Source organism: Glarea lozoyensis (assembly GCF_000409485.1).
Source record: "Glarea lozoyensis ATCC 20868 chromosome Unknown GLAREA2, whole genome shotgun sequence".
In the NCBI taxonomy this organism is placed as follows: domain Eukaryota; kingdom Fungi; phylum Ascomycota; class Leotiomycetes; order Helotiales; family Helotiaceae; genus Glarea; species Glarea lozoyensis.
The window spans coordinates 2,211,619-2,229,100 of NW_007360994.1; the positions used below are offsets into that span (position 1 = coordinate 2,211,619).

At 47.3% G+C, this 17,482-nt stretch overlaps 6 protein-coding genes across 6 annotated transcripts; 5 read left to right on the plus strand and 1 right to left on the minus strand.

Moving 5' to 3' along the window:
• Window positions 1–75: 75 nt before the first annotated feature.
• On the minus strand, window positions 76–3,558 carry GLAREA_04055 (ATPase of HSP90 chaperone/DNA topoisomerase II/histidine kinase; the record flags this gene model as incomplete). The annotated part of the gene is made up of 3 exons (XM_008084308.1): window positions 76–3,329; window positions 3,378–3,459; window positions 3,502–3,558. 3 exons carry the CDS (start codon window positions 3,556–3,558, stop codon window positions 76–78), a joined length of 3,393 nt encoding a protein of 1,130 aa, XP_008082499.1.
• An 855-nt stretch (window positions 3,559–4,413) lies between these two features.
• Window positions 4,414–5,840, plus strand: GLAREA_04056 (PLP-dependent transferase; the record flags this gene model as incomplete). The annotated part of the gene is made up of 2 exons (XM_008084309.1): window positions 4,414–5,673; window positions 5,724–5,840. The coding sequence occupies 2 exons, from the start codon at window positions 4,414–4,416 to the stop codon at window positions 5,838–5,840; spliced, it is 1,377 nt and encodes a 458-aa protein (XP_008082500.1).
• Window positions 5,841–7,151: 1,311 nt separating this feature from the next.
• GLAREA_04057 (WW) lies at window positions 7,152–8,868 on the plus strand (the record flags this gene model as incomplete). Its single annotated transcript, XM_008084310.1, has 2 exons — window positions 7,152–7,234; window positions 7,284–8,868. 2 exons carry the CDS (start codon window positions 7,152–7,154, stop codon window positions 8,866–8,868), a joined length of 1,668 nt encoding a protein of 555 aa, XP_008082501.1.
• Window positions 8,869–9,651: 783 nt separating this feature from the next.
• Window positions 9,652–10,230, plus strand: GLAREA_04058 (BtrG-like protein; the record flags this gene model as incomplete). The annotated part of the gene is made up of 1 exon (XM_008084311.1): window positions 9,652–10,230. One exon carries the CDS (start codon window positions 9,652–9,654, stop codon window positions 10,228–10,230), a length of 579 nt encoding a protein of 192 aa, XP_008082502.1.
• Window positions 10,231–11,113: 883 nt separating this feature from the next.
• Window positions 11,114–11,800, plus strand: GLAREA_04059 (HSP20-like chaperone; the record flags this gene model as incomplete). The annotated part of the gene is made up of 1 exon (XM_008084312.1): window positions 11,114–11,800. The coding sequence occupies one exon, from the start codon at window positions 11,114–11,116 to the stop codon at window positions 11,798–11,800; it is 687 nt and encodes a 228-aa protein (XP_008082503.1).
• A 2,916-nt stretch (window positions 11,801–14,716) lies between these two features.
• GLAREA_04060 (SH3-domain-containing protein) lies at window positions 14,717–16,567 on the plus strand (the record flags this gene model as incomplete). Its single annotated transcript, XM_008084313.1, has 1 exon — window positions 14,717–16,567. The coding sequence occupies one exon, from the start codon at window positions 14,717–14,719 to the stop codon at window positions 16,565–16,567; it is 1,851 nt and encodes a 616-aa protein (XP_008082504.1).
• Between the last annotated feature and the right edge of the window lie 915 nt (window positions 16,568–17,482).

The following is a 17,482-nucleotide window of genomic DNA, read 5'->3' on the forward strand; positions in this document are numbered from 1 at the left end:
GTAGTTAGGGTGCTGTACTTGGAATCTTGTATATAATTGCTATTGAGACATGAAGGATATGTATAATGGGAATTGTTAATAAATTTCCTCTTCCAAAATCTCTTCATTTCCATCTGACATTTCCTCCTCAACCTCAGATTCAATCAGATCTTCATCCACCTCCTGCTCAACCAACCTCGCTCCCCTAACATACCCCGCCAAATCCACATCGCCGCCCTTCTCCCCATCCAAATCCCCCTCTTTCCAGCCAACCTGATCCCACGCCCCCAATCCACAAAGATGTCTCATAGTCGGTCTCCCATGCGGACAATTCCAGGGCTTATCAATCTCGCCCATATGTCTAACCACATTCCCCATCTGCTTCCCACTCAACGACTTCCCAATCATAATACTACTCCTACAGGCCCTCATCGCAAACATCTTGCGCACCTTACTCGGTCGCGGGATACTCCCATTCGGATACTCCGTAAGCAGCGCAAGCAGCTCATCGAGATCTTCGAGCCCGAACACGGTTTCGCGGGATAAAGGGAGGGAGATGAGGGAGCAGCGGGTGCCGACGGGGAGGGTGTCGTTGAAAGATATGTTGAAGCCGTTTTGTGAAAGGGCCTTTTGGTTTTCGAGGACGATTTCTTCTTCGAGAGCGGTGAGGGAGAGGAGTTTGGGGTGGACTAGACGTTGGGATTGGACTATTGTGGTGGATTGGAGACGTTCGAAGTTGTATTTCTCGTCCGAGGCGTGTTGGTCGATGATGAAGAGGTCGTCGGCGAGGGCTTGTCCTTCTGAGGGCTGGGTGATTGAGGTTCTTGTTGCTAGGATGAACCCGAGGTTGAATTGGCCTACGATTCTCATTTTGGCAAAATCCGGTTTTGAGATTGTTAGAGATAGCTTTTCTTCGGCTTTGGAGGAATCGATTGAGTCGTCTTCTGTGTGACGGGAGGGAAGTTGGTCATAGGTGGACAGCATAGTGTGTAAGCTAGAGATCTGTTCTTCGATATTGATGACGCTTGTTTTAAGAGGCTTCACAATATTGAGGGTACTTTCTTTCCTCCGAGCGCTACCTTTCAGAAGACTTTTGGCTCTGAGGATGTTTGCCTGTGAAGGTTGCATCGCAGCTTCTTCGGCGGCCTGAATAAGATGCTGAACCTTGGCTTCTTCTCGCGCCTTTTTCTCACCTTCGTCAATGTACTCATCGTCTGCATCCTCGTCATCTATAGCTGCCTCAAGCTCTGATACGGGTCCGGCGTTTGCTTCACTATCCGGTTTCTCGGCCAACTCACCAGAAGATTCGATTGCGTTGTTTTCGACAGGGTCACTGGATGGATTTATGGGCATACGCTGGGTCTCGCTCTGGAACCCTTCTCCACCCTCGTCATGTTCCCCGGGGTCAGATGAGATAGATGGTGTTCTAGGTGAGCGTGTTGCTTTGCCTTCTTCGTCTTCGTCTTCGTCTTCATCTTCGTCTGATTCCGCTGATTGTGTGGTGCCTGGAGCTCCAAAGCGCTGGGAGAGTCGACTCCCAAATGATGGTAGAGGTGCTTTATTTTTTGGCTTCGGCGTGTGAATACGAGAGTTTCTCGATGTGCAGCGAACAACACCCACAGGAGCACTTTTAGCTGCAGGTGTACCAATCATCCGAGTCGTCGTGTCACCGTCAATGGTAATTGTAGCTATCTCAGCGGGGATACGGTGAGTTTTGGGGTTACTCGAAAATCGGCTTGATAGAGAAGGAGGAGATTTGGAAGGGGACTCCAAAGCAGGTATAGGCGCTTCGGATCTGTTGTCCTTATGCATTTCGGCTATCCTCGTATTGAAATCTGCCACTGGAACTGGTAATTTAAAGGTTGGCGCCGGAAGAGAAGATCGAACTGTAGAGAGCGAACTGGCTAATTCATTTCTACGTTCGCCGTCGTTGTCATTATCATCCGTGTCCTGGCTTACATCTCGAAAATTTTGAAGGAGATCTAGTTTCTCCTTTGGAAGTTTTCCGGCAACATTCGCAGATCTAGAATTCGTCTCTTTAGCCTCCGATCTATCCTTTGTGTTCCTACCAGCCCAATTCGAGATAAGATTTAGATTGTTATCAGAAGATTTTGTTAATCTTCTCCGGCTAGCGGCATGTTCATCTTGTAAATCGGATATCATACTTTGATTATCATCATCAGAGTTATCTTTTCCGGTATCGTTCGGATTCGCGTCATGTTCATCTTCTCTAGCTGGAGAAGTAGAGCGCTGGCGTTTTCCTAACGAGGCTTCGCTTGGAGAAGAAGAGCGAGCCCTTTTTATCGACGAGGTTTTGGAAGTAGTAGATGATTCTCGGTTTATCGTTAATTGTTTGTACGATGGCTGTTTCTGCACTGGTAATTGAGATATTGGCACAGTATAATCTTGCGAGTCGAATAAAAAAACAAGAGCCTCCTTCAAGTTTTCCAGCATGCGAGTCTGATCGTGTAGCATGATCGTCCTCTTGTCAGGACTCACATTGACATCATATAGATGGGTATCCAGTTCAATATTTGCAAATATGAAAGGAGACTGGGAACCATTATAAGCTTTGTACACTTCGTTGAATGCCTTTGCAACCTGTGGGAGACCACATGGTCTAGCGTTCACAAAGAACATCTGGCGATCAGGGGTTGTCCGGCCTTCCCCAGATGCTGGGCGAGATATGTGGCCTACGATTCGAATATCTTTTTGACCGCCATCCTCTTGCGTACTCCATCTCTGACTTGGTCCACTGGTCGGTTCGAGCTTTAATTTCAAGTCCATGGGGACAAGGGCTGTGAGTGTCTTCGCTCCGAAAACATTAACGATATTTTCTCTGGTAGTTTTGTTGCCCTTTGTAGAGAATAGGGAAGTCTTCTTGCCCTTGCCAGCCTGCTGTGATACGGAGAACTTGACACCCGTTTGGATGCAGGCATACTGGCCTAGCACTCCAATTACTCTACTCCATTCACGCTTTATATTACGCTCCAACTCTCGCCGTCTGACCGGCAGATTATTGAACAAATTCTCGACGGATACGGTGGTGCCTTTCTGCGCTGCTACTACGCTTGTTCCCTTCAGCTTTCCCGATACTTCAAAATCCAGCTTGGTCCCTTTCGGAGCATCTGCGGCCATGCAAGTTGTGACGGAGAAGTGTGAAAGAGCGCACAATGATGAAAGTGCTTCTCCGCGGAACCCGAAGGTCTGAAGGGTAGTTAAATCAGAATAAGTGGCGAGCTTCGAAGTATGATGTTTGAGGGCTAGAGTTTCGTAGTTCTGTGGCGAGATGCCGTCGCCATTGTCCTGAACCTCGATTGATTCTAGTCCCTGATTTTTGAACCTGACATCTAGAATTCGAATCAGCAAAAGCAGACGAAGATGATTGTGTTGTATACCAACGCTGGTGGCACCGGCGTCCAGACTATTTTCCACCAATTCCTTCACCACCGAACACAAATCAACAATGACTTGACCGGACTGGATTTGATGCACCTGCCTGTCGTTAGATTCATATCATACGCATCCAGGATTGATTTCACTTGCAGTCCGGCCTTCAATAGCCTTTATGGTGGCCATAGCATGATTGATGGGGTGGGTTTGGAAATGTTCCGGGGACGCGGGGAGACGCGACCAAGCTACCACTCTCAATTGGCGACGCGACTTTTCTAAAGTGCTTTTGAAGAGTCCCCACCAGAGCATTTACATATATGCAGTACGAGTATTGGATCTCTACCTTTGTTATATAGACAGTCATGATGATTATTTCTATATAATGGTAGCTAGGCATATTTTCCAACGGTTGCTGCAATTTTTTACCAACATGGTACCTAGTTTTCTAGAAGAGCATAATGTACGCTGTTAAACTATACTATATGCAGCACAGACTAAGTCTCATCCAGAAAAATAGCATTGTCACTTCTTAGAACGTTTACCTCCTCTCATTGACTCTCTAAAATTCGATACATGAAACGCTCTAAAGTTCCTGAGTTAACAAATAGCGAATGGAAAAGACTTGAAAGGTCATACTAAGTTTGTATTCCGAAGCTGTTCCCTCGTTCGACTTCACAAAGGCCCTAAGTCCGAAGCGCCCTAAACGCCGACACCGAGGTCGAATCGCTCACAGTCAGGGGGTATTTCGTCATCGGTAAAAATATATTCCGATCCATTGCACGGCTTTCTTTGGTGGGACTACCCCACATTGTTGTATGACTCCAGCCGTTGTCGGCGTATTTTGAAGGAAAACACATTCCAAACATATTCAATCTTTCAATTAGATTGTCCCAGCCATTGAACAACTTGATCGCACCCAGAAGCTCTACTCAGCCTGCAGCATAGTTTGAACTTTACACAATTCGAACAACGAGCTTCATACTCCACAACTACGATCGATTCCCTCTTTCGCCGCCACCACTTAGCTTCCCAACCCCGAATATGTCTACACCGCCAGGACCCTCGGGAGGACCATCTTCAAGCAAGATCAATACCGTGGGCAAGGCTTTTGCCCATATTGACTTGGATGGTCACGATCTTCCTCCATCGCCCGCTCCATCTACACCTACCAATGGACGAAAGTACGCCCTTGCGACCGAATTGGTATACACAGAAAGCAAGGATCAATATGGAGCTTCGAGTATGCCTATCTATCAGTCTGCTACTTTCAAACAAACCTCTGCTGGCGGAGGATCAGAATATGATTACACGAGATCCGGAAATCCTACGCGGACTCATCTGGAGCGCCACCTAGCTAAGATCATGAATGCGGCGAGAGCATTAGTGGTGGGATCGGGAATGGGTGCATTGGATGTCATTACGCGAATACTACGCCCAGGAGACGAAGTCATTACTGGCGATGATTTATATGGAGGCACCAACCGACTGTTGACCTATATGGCAGCCAACCACGGCATTATCGTTCACCACGTCGATACCACAACACCAGAGAAGGTTCGAGGTGTCGTTTCACCAAAGACAGCCATGGTACTGTTGGAAACACCAACTAACCCGCTGATCAAAATTGTTGATCTCCCATCAATTGCAAAGATTGTGCACGAGACCAACCCCAAAGCATTGGTTGTAGTCGATAACACCATGCTTTCGCCCATGCTCTGTAACCCGCTTGACCTTGGAGCCGATATCGTTTATGAATCCGGAACGAAGTACTTATCCGGACACCACGATATTATGGCCGGCGTTTTAGCCTTTAACGACCCAGCCATTGGTGACAAAATGTACTTTACAATCAATTCGACCGGGTGCGGTATTTCACCGAATGATGCATTCTTATTGATGAGGGGAATCAAGACCCTTGCAATTAGAATGGAGAAGCAGCAGACAAATGCTCAACAAATTGCTGAGTTTCTTGAATCGCACGGTTTCCGAGTCCGCTATCCTGGTCTGAAATCGCACCCTCAGTATGATTTGCACTGGTCCATGGCAAGAGGCGCGGGCGCTGTTCTGTCATTTGAGACTGGTGATGTCAATCTCTCTGAACGTATCGTTGAAGCAGCTCGATTATGGGGTATCAGCGTCAGCTTTGGTTGTGTCAACAGTCTCATTAGCATGCCTTGTCAAATGAGTCATGCGAGCATCAGTGCAGCAACGAGAAAAGAAAGACAAATGCCTGAAGATATCATCAGGCTTTGTGTTGGCATTGAAGATGTGGATGATCTCATCGATGATCTTCAACGAGCAGTACGTGTTTCCATTCCGCTCAGCGCTTGATCATTACTAACAAAGCACAGCTTGTTCAAGCAGGTGCCGTAACAGTGACGATGGATGGCTTCCACGCAATTGGCTCTGCTCAAGAAATTGCCCAAATACCAATAGAAGAGTCAGATGCTGCTGCTGCACCATCGTAGAGTCTGAATTGTTTCGCGTTGCATTACATTGGGGTTTGGCGTTAAGGGACGAGGTGTGGTGAAAAATCTTTGCTTTAGTTATACGTGTACAATGATCCTCACGGTATAGTGATATGAATGTTAGATATCTGAGCGTTATCTTTGGGGCATATTTAAAGAAATAATGGCCAAAGGATAACCCAGCCTGGCTCCATCTATCGGCTCCATCTATTGAAATTTAAGAAGTTTCTCAATGCTGCCAAGTGGCTGTTCCAACTTCTCCTCTAGCTTCTTCAAAAGTTTATCTCTTGCCTTTTACTTGATCTGTCTTGCTGCCTTGTGCTATAGCGCGGGGGCTTTATACATCTCGTCATTGCGCAATCGCCGCATCGCCTAATCCCACTTTCAACAAGATGCTCTCGAACTCGCGGTGGACAATACGTGGCAGTCGAACATGATGATAATTCGACGAAGTTGACACCATTATGTACGTCTGCGATTTCCCCCAAAACATGCATGCTTGCCTGTTTCGCAATTCAAGACAACAGAGCAGTGAAGAGTACTTATTACAAGGCGAAGCACAAATGCCATGACCTTGGCATGTGTCTTGGCAAAATAAGCATAGAGAAATCAAGGATATCAGATTGCTATCTCTACGGTATTTATCCATGAGGGGCCTGGGCATCATGGAAGTTACAAGGCGTTTTGATATCACACCACGTGTAGCACGATTTTCTTTGCAGCTAAATAATTGTCGACTTTCCAGCTCGGCCGATCACATAATGATAGGTAATTGTATGTTTTGGCAGTCAGACAATCGTCAACTCAGGCCTAGAACTTTCTACATCTAGCATGAGATGGGAATGTCGCTTCGTCAAAGTATCCGCCTCAATAGGAATTCGATATCGTATTTGTAAACGCTTCAAAGGGTCAAGCTCTCAGTTTCAGCCGCAAATTTTTCTTTTGCGGTTTTCACTGTCACAATGCCAAGATCAATGCTCCGGTTCTCTACATGTGGCTTATTATACGAGAGGTGATACGCTATTTCACCCTTCAGCTGAGGCTGGACCTCACATTTATTGGTTGTCGTGGTATTTTGCTGTCTTTGACCTATATTTAAGCCAGCAATAAAGTCTTCGGCCAGCCTCGTCGCAGGAAATTGAAACTCTTTCGAGACTTGTGTTGTTTGGCACGATTAATTTGTTGTAATTGACTGACCTCGATTCTCTTGAAGACGCTCGCTTTCTCGTTGATTTGAAAATTATCGTGGTTTTCCGGCTCGCCGTCTGTGTGCATTGCATTTTCAATCAGAGCGGGGTCATACTTTGCGGAATGGCTACTGTTACTGGGCACTACCAACCTGCTGCTCTGCCAGCAGGTTACAAAGCTCACTGGAATACGCAATACAGCGCTTGGTGAGGTTTACTTTTATTTTTTTTATCAGGCTCTAACAGTGGATTCAAGGTTCTACGAGAATATATACACAGGAGCGTCTGTATGGGAGAAACCAATTCAACCCGCGATCCCACCTGTATCACAAGCAAGTCCACCGGCTGCACCACCACCAGGATATCAAAATAGTACAAGTGAAAACAAAAACGATGCTTCTCTTCAAACGGCGATGGCAAATGTCTCATTGGGGCCCCAGAAAGAGGTTCAGCAACAGTCTAGTTACTTTCCTGAGACTCACAAACCTCAAGCTTATAATCAGTATCCTCCCGCAGCGGCCACCAATGCGCCAAACCACCACCAGCAGCCTTCATATAGTACATCACAAGCTCAGACTTATCAACAAGCTAACCCAAGCACTCAAACGCCAGTCACCCAAGCATACAGTGCTCAGTCGCCGACAAACCCTGTAGTGCAACAGCAGGCTACCCCGCAAGGAGGTTATGCTGGACAAGGACAACCTGTATATCAGACACATACACCTATATCCGTTACATCACCCGTTCAGCAAAACCAATATGGACAGCAAGCAACTCCCCAGTCATATCAACCAACCCCATCTCCGAGTGTCAACACGCAAGGATATGCTCAACAGACTACTTATACGCCAGTGTCTACTCCTGGTCAGGTTCTTTCACCACAACCAGGAGCGCCTGTCACATATTCGCAACAAACAGCTCCAACTCCCACAACACAAGCTGCTTCAACTCCGGCGTATGCTGCCTATCCTTCTCCAGCTGCTACCCCTGGAACGCAACCTCAATATGTCCAAACACCTGTGTACGGTCAACAGCAACCGGTATATGCTACTCAAGCAACTCCAGGTATACAGCAGCAGCCACAACAGCCACAACAACAGCAACAAATGCAACAACCCTATGCCCAACAACAAGGCTACGCTCAACCAGCAGCCACCGCGGCTCCAATGAACAACACCATGCAACCCACAGCAGCTCAAGCAGGACTCGCAGGCGTAGTCGGCGGCGGAATAGTAGGTGGTCTCGTCGCTCACAACGCAGGCACTCCCCAATACGCAGTCAGATCCGGCAGTGTAGCTGCTCCATCCCCACAACCAGGTTACGGCATCCAACAAGCAACAACCCCAGGTTATGCACCCCAACCCGTCTACGCAGCGCAACCAGTCTACGCTACCACTCCAGGCGTACAGCAGCAAGGCGTACCAGTCTACGGCCAACCCCAACAACCCGGCGTATACCCCCAACAACAACCTCAACTCATGCAACAACCACAACCTCAATACGCCGTCGCAGGTGCCGCACCAGTCGCTGTAGGCGCAGCAGCTGGAGCCAAACCCAAACCAGCCAGCAAAGCAGGCGGCCTTGCGCTTCTAGGCGGTGGTGCCGGGTTGCTGGCTGGTGGTGCGTTGATGGCAGGCATGATGAATAAGGAGACGAAGAAATTGAAGAAGCAGATTTTTGGGAAGAGTAGTGGTGGGGGCCATGGTGGGGGAGGACATGGAGGTGGTGGACATGGGGGTGGACATGGTGAAGGACAACATGAGGAACAATATGCCGAGGAGGAATATGAAGAGGATGGGGGTGGGGATGATGGGGGTGGGTGGGGGGATTTTGAGTTTTAAATGGTTATTGGTTAAGTGGTTGAAATGAGGATATGGAACTGATATTTACATTCGAAGTGAGTCTTGTGGAGAGTTGATTTACCTCAGTTCGCCTTTGAAGACGTTGCAATATATTCCCTAAAACAAGCATCTCTTTCACATACGACCATAGACTGAAGATCATAGGGCATCCCGTCCGCTCTGCCAGACTCAAGCTTCAGATCGGTAGATTAGTAGTTGGGTGGGTGACCACCAGCGAATACCTACTGTTGTATGTTTTTGACTTTTCTTTTTATCAGAATCTTTTCACGGGACGGTCTAGGGAAGATGCAGTTGAAGAGATAGGCAAGTTGTTGAACTGCAGGCTTTAATGTTTTTGAATGAGCCTGGTTTTGGTATACTAAGTGATTCAGTCAATTGGGACTGCCGATTTTTAATTTCTTTTCGCTGGAGGGGGACGCTCGCTTAGCGAAATTAACATGACTTCTTAGGGATTCAGTTCGAGAAAGAAAGCAAGCTGCACTGATTGTTTGGTGGTTGAATAAAGGAAGTACATAGTAACATGTTAATCACCGTGAAAGTATCTTATTGGCGGGGCGTCACATGTTTTCTTTGTTACACGATTGTTGTTAGACAACGGAACAGCAATGACATATTTAGCAAGAGCACATAAGGTTGATACATTCTTTTGAACTTTACTCAACACCTACCATCAACTTTCTTCTTACAAAAATTAAACTCCCAATTTAACCCCTCAGGATTCCAAGTTTCCAAACAAGCAACTCCCCAACCCATTCTATCAAAATGTCCACCTCATCAACCCGCTCACCCCAAACCGAGACCCTCTACTTCGCCTACGGCTCCAACCTCTCACTAGGCCAGATGTCCCGTCGCTGTCCCCAAAGCCGGTATATCGGCCACGGCATCCTTCACGACTATAAATGGGCCATCAACGGCCGTGGCTACGCAACTGTACATCCCTCGCCGGGTGATTGGGTGGAAGGACTGTGCTACCTTCTAAGTCCCGCCGATGAGGAGAACTTGGATGTTAATGAGGGTGTAGCCATGGGGTGTTATACCAAAGAAACTTTGGAGGTGACGGTGAGGCCGGGACATGCGGCTGTTGTAGGGAGGTTAGTCGGGGAGGCTGATGTGAGAGTTATGGGGGTTGAGACGGGAGGAAGGGATTTATGTTCGGAGGGAGAGGGGAGCGTGGTAGAATGTCTGGTGTACGTGAGTCCTGGACTGGAGGTTGGTAGGGCGAGGAGTGAGTATGTTGGACGGATTGGTGCCGGGGTGAGAGATGCTGCGAAATTGGGGATGGGGGAGGAGTATTATTTAAGGTATATTTCTCCGTTGATGGGAGGGGGGGTTAGACATTAGAGGAGAGGGTATTGGTAATATGAGAAATTTATAGGAAATATGTGTAAATGTGAATGTGCTATTGAGGAGTTTGGGGCGTTGAGAAAATGATGTTGTGAAATTGGGAATAAGATCATGGCAATACAGCGATTCGAATATCGCTTATCATTTATTCAACCCCCCTACTGAGTTCTATATCAATAGTTTACCACAATTATTAGCATTTATTGACCAAACTTCAAAGTGATACCCCTTTTGTAATGCTGGAAATGCGAAATCTGGACCCGATTAAGCGAGAGATCTCCGGAGCCGATTCGGAATGCCCTGCACCGGCTTGAACCACGGAAATTCAGGAACCTACCGAAGCTGCATTGATGGTTGTAAGCAAAGCTACGAAGTCAAAGCTCTCTTTCTGGTAACCTATCGAATTAATGGCGATTCTGAAATAAGTGCAGTCAAATGCGGAGGTAAGGGCGTTGCTTTTGAAATCAGAATTGGTAAGTCGCATCGCCACCATCATCACGTGACCACATTTCCATCCCTTTTCGGTCATCTTCCACAACATTCGCGATGATTCGGGAGGCAACAAGAACAAGCAAGAAGCAACTTGTAAGCAACAGAACTCTCTGGTAGTATCGAGACACCATTCTTGACAATTCCAGAATGAGCCAGGAGCGTCGTAAGCACTGATTTCTCATACTGGTTGCGCCATCAAACACTGCCTGGTTGTGGCTAGAATAAGTATATATATGTCTTTTTGTTACAGCTAGAGATTTCTTTTCATCATTCAGAATCAGATTCATATTCAGATCAGAACATCCAAGCAACTTCCAAACCTCTCTTCATCCACTCTTCCAACATTTCAAACTTACTTCACATCTCATCTCCAAACACAACCATCAAAATGCCTTTCTTCCCACAAGCATACCTCTCTTCGGAGTCCCAATTCCTCAACTTCCTCTCTGAGCTCGACAAAGAAGTCTCTCAACAAACCCAAAAGCAAGCGCCAGCACCAGCACAGGCTGTCCCACAAGTCATCCGCCGCTGCCAACCACGACAAGCCAGAGAAGAGACCTTCACGCCTCGCTTCGATGTCACTGAGACTCCAACCACTTACGAGCTCTTCGGCGAACTCCCAGGTCTCGCACAGGAAGATCTGAATATCGAATTCGTTGACGCCCAGACAGTCGTTGTCAAGGGCAAGGTCGTGCGCGCTGGCACTACCATTCCAACACCAGAACCCACCCCAGAAGTAAAGGCAATCGACAACTCCGACACCTCGTCTGAGAAATCACTCAACCCAACGGTCGAGGATGAATACGATGAAGCTGATACCCCACTCGCTACACCTGCTTCTACCACCTCCACCACCACCATCGCTGAGCCAAAGAAGACAGAAGCACCAAAGGCCAAGGCACCAAAACCCAAGTTCTGGGTCTCAGAACGCAAAGTCGGATCATTCGCTCGCAGTTTCTCATTCTCACAACGTCTCGATCACGATAACGTGCAGGCTGTCTTGAAGAATGGGGTTTTACACCTTGTGATTCCTAAGATCACCAAGACGGGAAAGATCGCTGTTACTGTTGCATAGAATTGAAGGGTGATGGATCTGTACGATTATGATGCATTGATTGGAGTTTTCTCGGACTTGGAGTCTAGGGATAGGGATATGCGCGATACATAGCGATGGATTTATAATAGCGATGGTGTTATGAGCTTAATGATACTCTGAAATTAAATGAAAACTTTTAAAAACTAAAAACTATGTTCTGTGCATTGTGAGTTCTGAGTGATGATTTCTAACACTTGGTATTTGATGGATATCATCCCATCAGTCTTTTTCTTTCCACTAGAATTCATGCACATATTCATCGATCGTGACTCACTAACTAGGATCCTCGACGTATTCTTCTATTACCAAAATACCAACCTCAAACACAGTGACGTTTTTCCCTACAACCCCCTATGCCGAAGAAAATGATAGGTAGTTTAACTTCAAATACCCATACCTTTTTACACATATTAATATCTCTGAATCTTTCATTCATGAGTCGTATTCTACAACTACTCCCAAATTATCGCAACCTCTCTCATTACAAATTTACGTCTACGTCGTCGCTCTTACCTGTAACTTATAAAGGGTCCATCTTTGAGCTATCACGCTCTGACCTGTCTACTTTTAATTATCACAATACCGTTCTAGCTAAGCACTAGACATCTTTTATTGCACAAGGAAACACTGTCAACCTTAAAGAGGGTGTAGTACACAACAGCTTAGGACCTACTTGTGCTCCAAATTTCACGAAAATGCATGCCGCCCTGTAAGAAAGACTTTGTTTACTGGACCGAGTTGGTCGAAGGTATAACCGACATGAACATATTCACAACAACCTTGCTACGAGATGATACTATCCTAAAAGGTAAACCCCCTATGTGATTCTTGTTATATTTCTCAGCGCTTGAATGGATCGTACTTTTATGGTGTTTGTCCTTTTCAGTAACATAAATACAGGAAAAGATCCAGGGAGACAGCACACCGACGACCTATCCTTTCTCACAGAACCACATTACCTTAGACGCATCTTTTAGACAACGTACCCAGAAAATGCCACATTTTCGGTTCATCTGGATATAATTGAAGACTAGTCCACGCTCCTTGTAGTCGACATAGGAATGATTTCACGGACCGGGTTTAAAATATACTATTCGCGAGCGGAAAAGGGATTAGCTGTGGATTCTTACCTATGATTTGACGCTTTATACGGTGACTTTCTGTGAATGAGTATTTTCAGTGAATGCTGTAGATAGCTGGATTTATGTAGTACAATCTTGACTTGGGGCAAGTTCTTGCGTCGTTGATTGCATAATCGGATGTGAATAAAGAGGAGAGATGAGAGATGAAAGATGAATTGTAAGTGTTGTATTTGTCTGGTATGTATATAAACTCATGACATGTACTTGCTATGATGATTTCAGGATTCTATGTAAAGAGCCTGGATGAGTATCATAGCGGATGACAACCAATTGTTGATTTTGGCTCTCAGAAGTATTGCCACAACAAATGTTTGTTTGCTCAAGATTTGCAGCTTCAAGTACACACCATTCGTAAACTCTCAGCAGTGATTTGAAGTTTGTCTCAAATAATACGATCTGTCGTTCATCGACTGGCGGTAAAACGTGACCTGTCTGCACGTGGAAAATTGCCGATGTTTGACAGGTTAGGTTGTGTTAAAACGAAACAAACGGCTCAAACGAAAAGCAAACAGCGACACAATGATCAAAAGTAACATCCCGAGACACCGCGACTTTGATCATTTGTCCATTCTGGTCATCCCGTCGTTATTGTCTTGCAAAGTCTCTAAAGCCGCGTTCGCGAAGCCACCCCCCTTTTCTGTCGCCGTTTGTCTGGTGAAATGAGCACGTCCCAGATGGTGCATTTCGCTGTCGATCCAGTGCGGCTATATTCGAATAGGTCGGTACTGTACTATCGTAGCCGCCGTCATCCTGCGTCAATTTAAAAAGCAGAGTCTTCTCTGATGCATAAACTTGATGATCTCTTCCACCGCGTCTTTGATGGACGGCATTATTATTGTGAAGTTCCATCATTTTAATGTTCGCGTTGGTGTGGAGACGGCGCAGACATTTCCATGGGTTGAGAGCTCGACTGACATGGGATGAACTCCTCTGCCAACGAGGATACTCCTAAAATGGATACAGCGAATACAACAACGATTGCGTGACGTTCGGAGAGATATCACGTTTCCCACACGCCGTCGACTCGCACACGATCTGCGTGTCCTTTCGCAAATCATCGATACACAAAATGGCACTGGCACCTCGTGGGAGAAGAGTGAGAGTGAGAGCTTTTAATAGTGCAGGAGGGGAACGACAGCAAACGATTCACAGCGGGTTCGCTCGTCTACATTGTGGCTTCAGCGTGCTTTTCCTCATTGGCTCCTTCCCCTGAGGGACAATCTCTCGTTCCTGATAAAGAGGGGCGCGCTAAACCCTTATCGCGAGGCAGATCCACTCGGTTAAATCCCCCCCAGTTGATCCCGCGAGTGCACCTGGCAAGCTGCAGGTCGACCATCTCGGACCACTCCACCACTCCTTTTGATCTCACCCACCCACGGCCGTGGAGTTCTCCCCTTCTCTCCTTCCCTCTCTTCTCCTCACACGCACACGCAACCTCGCCGTCGCTGTGATCGGATTGTCATTCACCTTCTGTCGCCCTTCTTTTATCGACAGATCGTATCTTCATCCCTTCGCACCGCTCAACCGACCCGAGTCGAGTATAACCACAATAGACGATACACCGTCAACACCCTCTTTAATCCAGACAACCGACCGCGCGAAACAATACGAGCGATAATACCATAATCTGCAATCCGACCACATCAAGTAATAATCGTTCGTCCCCGATCCTCGCGAACATCTACCTTGACGAAAGTCAATAATAAATACACCACATCGTCTTCACGAACGTACGATCGAGCACGAAACCATCATGGCGAGTCACGGTCACTATCGTCACCTCCATGCGCGAGCCCCAGAACCCGTCGCCGAACCCGCGACGTTGGTCTCGGTCGTCTATGTAACCGCAGCTCCTACCTTCGATGGGCCCATTGGAGGATATACTACCGTCGGAGTCGCTGCTCCAGAAACTCCAGAAACCTCTGCGCCTGCGGTTCTCGCAGCAACTGCATCAGCGACAAAAGCTCCAGTCGTCGTTCCAGCTGCCTCGGAAACTTCGACTGCCGCAAAGCAAACACCAGCGTCAGTAATCAAGTCCTTGACTGGAATTGATACAGATACAGGTCTTGTCAGCAGTACCGCCGTTGCCCAATCCTCAACTTCTCTCCCATCAGAGATTATTGCTCCCTCGACTACCCTCGCATCCTCAGCTCCTCTTCTTGCCGCCACGAGCTCTCTCACTTTCTCCGCTACAACATCTGCAAACACAGCGTCCGCGGCTAGTTCAACTTCTACAAGTGATGCCTCCTCGTCGAGCGGAGGTATGGGCGGAGGAGCAATCGCCGGAATTATTATTGGTGTCTTGCTCCTGGTCGGCGCAATTCTGTCCCTCGTCTTGGTATGCATCAGAAAGCGCAAGACTGCTGATAAGCAACGACTTGCCGATTCCGAGAAAAACGACAATTCAAACCCATTCGCCGATCCCGTCCGCCGGGACGACGCAAGCATCCGTTCAAGTCCAAATGCTCCACGTCTATCTTTACGTCCGGTCACTCAATTCATCCCTAACCTCATGGAGAGACGTGCCAGCCGTGGCAATGCTCTCACCATCGGATCCGCAGTCCCATTGTCCGAAAAAGCTCTTCCAGACGTCCGTCCAGAGACTTCTCACTCTACCAATTCCGTCAATCCATTTGGTAACCACGCCGAGACCATTGATTCGCCCAATGCGAACGGTCCAGTTCTCATGACCAGTCCAATTGTCGAACATGCTGCCGCTGCAACAACTCCTGTCACTCCAAACCACGTCCCACAAGCTGTCGCACCTGTCGTGGGTGCTGCAGTTGCTGGTGCCGCTCTTGCCCCAGGTCTTAAACGTGGTGCTTCAAAGCGTGACAATGGTCCTAAACCACTCGACTTCACCAAATCTGGTCCATTCATGGGTCCTCCAAGTCCAGCTGGAACCGATTTCAGCGTCACCTCTGATTCAGCTACCACTCCAACCCAAAGCAACACCTCTGCAGCGATTGCTGCTGCTGGTGGCCCACCTACCAGTGCTGTTCACCGTGTCCAACTTGATTTCAAGCCATCCATGGAGGATGAGCTTGAACTCCGCGCCGGTCAACTCATCAGAATGCTCCACGAGTATGATGATGGATGGGCTCTTTGCATCAGACTCGATCGCTCTCAGCAAGGTGTTGTTCCAAGAACTTGTCTTTCAACCCGCCCCGTCAAACCTCGTCCACAACAAAATGGTCCACGAGTATCCCCACAAGGACATCCAATGACAGCCAACATGCACCAACAAGGTCGACCTATGTCACCAGCCGGTATCAGACCCATGACTCCAAATGGTCAGCAAGGTCGTCCGATGACACCAACTGGACAACAAGGTAGACCTATGACACCTACTGGTCAACAAGGTCGTCCGATGACTCCAAACAGTCAGAACCGACAACGAGGACCTCCAGCCAATGGTCCAATGAACGGTCAAGGTCGTCCTCGAGCCCCATCAAACGCTCAACAACAAGCACGACGCAACTCACCACCAGGACCAAGTCGCATGAACCCAGTTTCACCACCAGAGAACAACTCACCTGGCCCTCTCCGTACACCTTCTGGAAACACCCCACAACGAAAGCCAGTCCCCGGTCAAGCCATGTAAATCATTATCGAGCTTGACCTAGATGACAAATATTTCTTTCGGCGAACCGGACATACACAACAGATCAAGAAATGGGGTATACCAAAGGCGTAATGGGACAAAATTTGGGAGGGTGATTGGTGCCAGATGAAGCGATGAAGCGACATGTCTTTGTGTACAAACTATTTCTCATTTGTCTATTTTCCTATTTTACATCAGAGCTTCCATTGCTGGTGCTTCTAATGGTTGCTTCTTAAGTTTTCATTTTACTGCGCGCGCACTTCTTCGATTCTTGTGTGGCACATCTTGAGAAACAGTTTTCTTCTCGCTTCTGATAGTTAGCTTAAGTGGAAAGAATAATGTTTTTGATGTGTTTTGGAACTCTTGCTTGATAATCTGTTTTGGGATGGTGTGGTTGATGTAGATCCTATTTTAAGATATGAAGCAGAGTTTCTTTGAGATGATAGGGGTGCAGGGAGGGGGGCGATGTAGAGAAATACTTTTGGGTGGTGGTGAGAGGTTAGAGAGTGTAGGGAGGGATGGATACTCATTTCGTTGGTATGTGGCAGTGGATTTGAAAGGTGGTGGTAGGAAAGAGGGAGGGAGGGTTGAAGAGTGAAGTGCTAGCTAGCCGAGTGGTATTACACATGAATGGAAAAGGATATCTTGAACGCTCTTCTTGGTTTTCTCAGATCTTTTTTTTCCAGAAAAACACGACTCACATATCAATCATCAGTCGCCTCTCGCTTTACACAAAGGTAACATCGATTATCCTTTCCAAATTCCCTCAACGAATCTTCTATAAAACCGTCTATCCACTCTTCCATACAGTTGCCCAACACCTCCCCTCGCTAAATCTAGGTCCCCTGGCACTATGGAAAAAGCGAGTCTTACACATCTACCCCACGCTTAACCACTCAATGTCTCTGTCTCTAT